This window comes from Priapulus caudatus, unplaced genomic scaffold, assembly GCF_000485595.1.
Source record: "Priapulus caudatus unplaced genomic scaffold, Priapulus_caudatus-5.0.1 Scaffold2203, whole genome shotgun sequence".
Classification (NCBI taxonomy): domain Eukaryota; kingdom Metazoa; phylum Priapulida; class Priapulimorpha; order Priapulimorphida; family Priapulidae; genus Priapulus; species Priapulus caudatus.
The window spans coordinates 26,331-30,506 of NW_014579264.1; the positions used below are offsets into that span (position 1 = coordinate 26,331).

Below are 4,176 nucleotides of genomic sequence, written 5' to 3' on the forward strand. Positions count from 1 at the left end.
ATCATCTGTCGTCACATGTCGTCACCTGTCGTCACCTGTCGTCACCTGTCGTCACATGTCGTCACCTGTCGTCACCTGTCGTCACCTGTCGTCACCTGTCGTCACCTGTCGTCACCTGTCGTCACCTGTCGTCACCTGTCGTCACCTTTGTCACCTTTGTCACCTTCGTCTCCTTCGTCATCTGTCGTCACCTGTTGTCACCCGTCGTCTCCTTCGTCACCTTCGTCCCCTTCGTCACCCACGTCACCGTACCCTTACTACGCGCCATAGCTTCTATCCGCACACATGTTCATAGCACCTCGTCGAATCTACCTACTCACCCGTGCACTCCCGTCACGACGCCTGCGGTCTGTCCAACAAACGCCTCTTCGACGTTCTCTCCCGTGTAGAGACCCAGCGGTGAGTTGAACTGGGCGTGCCGCACCGTCGCCACCCCGGGACCCGGCGAGTACGGAGTCCCTCCCGGACTCTGTGGCACCGCTGCTGCTTCCGCCGCCGCCGCTGCTGCTGCCGCCTTGCGGCCCGGGCTCGGGCTGCGCATGACAGCCTGCTGCGAGGGTGACATGGAAGGCATGCCTTTCTGCGTGCGACGCACGCGACCCGGGGAGGTCTTCACGTGACTGAGGTCAAGGCCACCGGGAGAGTAGGTGAAGGGCTTCTTCCCAGGCATCATGGCAGTCCTTTGGAGCTTCTCTGGGAGCTGGCCGGGCTGGATGTAGGCGAAGGGCTTCGCCTTGCCTTCCTTCTTCTTCAGCTCCTCTCGCGGGTCGTACGGCTTGTGTGATGAAGCGTCCTGGAGGAAGACATGATAGTGGTATCAGACAAATAAAGACACAGGATCGTGGTTACAAGCAAAGGAACACAGAGCATCGTGGTGTCAGACAAATGAACAAAGCAATCGTGGTGTCAGACAAATGAACACAGGATCGTGGTTACAAGCAAAGGAACACAGAGGATCGTGGTGTCAGACAAATGAACAAAGGATCGTGATTACAGTCAAATGAACAAAGGATCGTGGTTACAGTTAAAAGAACAAAGGATCGTGGTTACACTCAAATGAACAAAGGATCGTGGTTACAGTCAAATGAACAAAGGATCGTGGTTACAGTCAAATGAACAAAGGATCGTGGTGTCAGACAAATGAACAAAGGATCGTGGTTACAGTCAAATAAACAAAGGATCGTGGTTTCAGTCAAATAAACAAAGGATCGTGGTTAAAGTCAAATAAACAAAGGATTGTGGTTACAGTCAAATAAACAAAGGATCGTGGTTACAGTCAAATAAACAAAGGATTGTGGTTACAGTCAAATAAACAAAGGATCGTGGTTACAGTCAAATAAACAAAGGATCGTGGTACACGATAGTCCGGGATCGGCTGAGGTTCCCTCACAACATCCGAACTATAGAAACACGTAACATGACGGGTTGATGACGCACGAGGTGACGCTGACGCAAGGCTGAACGGACGCAATGAAGCAGAACTGCCACGTCAAGACGCAATGCTGACGCAAACCGTCGCGTCATGACGCAATGATAACGTCAGGACGCGAGGCTGACGCAAGCCGTTACGTCGGGACGCGAGGCTGACGCAAGCCGTTACGTCGGGACGCGAGGCTGACGCAAGCCGTTGCGTCAGGACGCGAAGCTGACGCAAGCCGTTGCGTCTGGACGCGCATAAGGCCATCTGAATGACACAACCTGTTGCGTCAGGTTGAGATCATGACGCAAGCCGTAGCGTCAGAACGGGAGGATTGCAGACGCGGACTGACACGTGCTGACGCTGAACACACGGACAGGACATCGTTGCATCTCTCACACATCATCGTACGTTTCGTGGCAACGTAACCATGCACATATCGTGACGTGACGGTGAATGCTATGGCATGGTGTGATTCATCGGCGGGAAAATACCTATATCAGTATATCAGCCGCCATCAGTGTCGTGAGACGAACCTCATAAACCATGAATGTAAAACGTGTCTCGCCCTCTGCCGGCAGGGATTTCTCTAGCATCCTCATGGAGACGGATGGAGTCGCCTTCCTCAATCCTCCAAACGACATCTCGTCCTCATCTTCCTCTTGCTTCCTCCGAATACGCGCAGCTTTCATTTCTGCAACGTAGGCAACTCTCATCGTAAACCATTCTCACCTGTCGTCACCTGTCGTCATCTGTCGTCACCTGTCGTCACCTGTCGTCACCTGTCGTCACCTGTCGCCACCTGTTGTCATCTGTCGTCACCTGTCGTCACCTATGTCGTCACCTGTCGTCACCTGCCGTCACCTGTCGTCACCTTTGTTACCTTCGTCACCTTCGTCACCTTCGTCACCTTCGTCACCTTCGTCACATTCGTCACTTGTCGTCTCCTTCGTCACCTGTCGTCACTTGTCGTCTCCTTTGTCTGCTCCGTCCCCTCCGTCACCTTCGTCACCTTCGTCACCTTCGTCACCTGTCGTCACCTTCGTCACCTTCGTCACCTTCGTCACCTTCGTCACCTTCGTCACCTTCGTCACCTGTCGTCACCTGTCGTCACCTGTCGTCTCCTTCGTCACCTGTCGTCACTTGTCGTCTCCTTTGTCTGCTCCGTCCCCTTCGTCACCTTCGTCACCTTCGTCACATTCGTCACTTGTCGTCTCCTTCGTCACCTGTCGTCACTTGTCGTCTCCTTTGTCTGCTCCGTCCCCTCCGTCACCTTCGTCACCTTCGTCACCTTCGTCACCTGTCGTCACCTTCGTCACTTTCGTCACCTTCGTCACCTTCGTCACTTGTCGTCTCCTTCGTCTGCTCCGTCCCCTCCGTCACCTTCGTCACCCTTCGTCGCCTTCGTCCCGATGAAACTAGCTAAAAATTTAGCTTTATTAGTTTATTTAGCTTAATTATTGTTCTGATACCGCGTCAGAGCCTTTCTCTAGACGTTAATGCCATCTCATACAATTTTAGGACGTTAGGGACTTAACAATAACTTTAATTAATTAATTAAAAAATAAATATTTAATAATAAATAAATTAATTTTAATTTAATTTTAGGACTTAACATTTAGCTAGTATTTTTTTTCCTTTTTATCCTGATTACCGCTCAGGCTGCGTCTGAAATACACTCACAGTGAGCGCACGCACCAGGACATGCGTGTTCGCGTGGACATGTAAGGGGACACCATGAACAAACGACAAACGGATTCCTATCGTAACACAGGGATTATATCAACCGCATAAATGAAACATTCCTGAAAACAGCATTCAACCGAACTTAAAATCCTCGGTAACAAAACGGGAAAAAAACCCGGCGGGATCAACCCCGAAAAAAATGCTACCAAACAGAAAAAACCACGCGATCAATAAATTATTGATCAAGCGCACGAGACAGCGCGATTATTTTGTGGGTCGCGACCGATAGATGGCGCCACGTACGCGCTTCGTCGTCGACCTCGCGCTCCCCTGCCTCCTCCGTCATCATCTGTAGCAGCTTAAAGGATCCGCCGCTCTGGACTTGAGAGTCAGCCGGGGCGTTGTAGCGCTGTGAGGGTGGCTGCTGCTGCTGCTGCTGCCGGGGCGTTGTAGCGCTGTGAGGGTGGCTGCTGCTGCTGCTGGGCGGCTTCCTGGTGTTGTTGCTGATCTTGTTGCTGCTGTTGCTGCTGTCCTGAGTCTAGAAGATGACGTAATAAACAATGAGCTGACGTCACACTTCCATTGTCTACATCAGTTGTTCTCAACATGAGGTTCCCGGACCCTTGAGGGTTCGCAAAAGTTGTACTAATGGGGTCCGTAAGCTAGTTCAACATTTTAAGAAGCTCCAGCGTAAAAAAAAGCTTATCTCAGTTGCATATACATATATGTATTAAATCTAGAGCTGCTGACTCCACCTGTCGGTGGGATATTGAAGCTTCATGGCTTCACCTTCGTTCTCTGCAGTCATCTGCTGCAGCATCTTGAAGCATCTTCCGGGGATGTTCGCACCCGTGTACTTCCGGGGGTCCTTCTCGTGCGGAAGCTCCGCCGGATTTCCGTGAGGCTGCTCGGGGGCTGCTTCCGGTTCCGTATCTGCACAACGAGCCGCGAGATGGCGCTGTTAGCGGGACACGAGGTGGCGCTGTTATCGGGGCACAGGGACAGTGCTGCTGAGTTGGGTAAACCTCAGCAGTATCAGGCAAGCTAGCATTGGTGCAGGATATATATATATA

At 51.7% G+C, this 4,176-nt stretch overlaps 1 protein-coding gene across 1 annotated transcript in view; it reads right to left on the reverse strand.

Annotated features, from left to right (window-relative positions):
* The window catches only part of LOC106818385 (putative uncharacterized protein DDB_G0271606), a 15,048-nt gene that overhangs the window by 8,756 nt on the left and 2,116 nt on the right, over positions 1–4,176 (reverse strand). Inside the window, exons 3-4 of the mRNA XM_014823099.1 lie at positions 3,407–3,545; positions 1,977–2,111 (exon numbers count right to left, since the gene is read on the reverse strand). Of these exons, the coding sequence (XP_014678585.1) occupies positions 1,977–2,111; positions 3,407–3,545 (274 nt within the window). The remainder of the gene's footprint in view (positions 1–1,976; positions 2,112–3,406; positions 3,546–4,176) is intronic.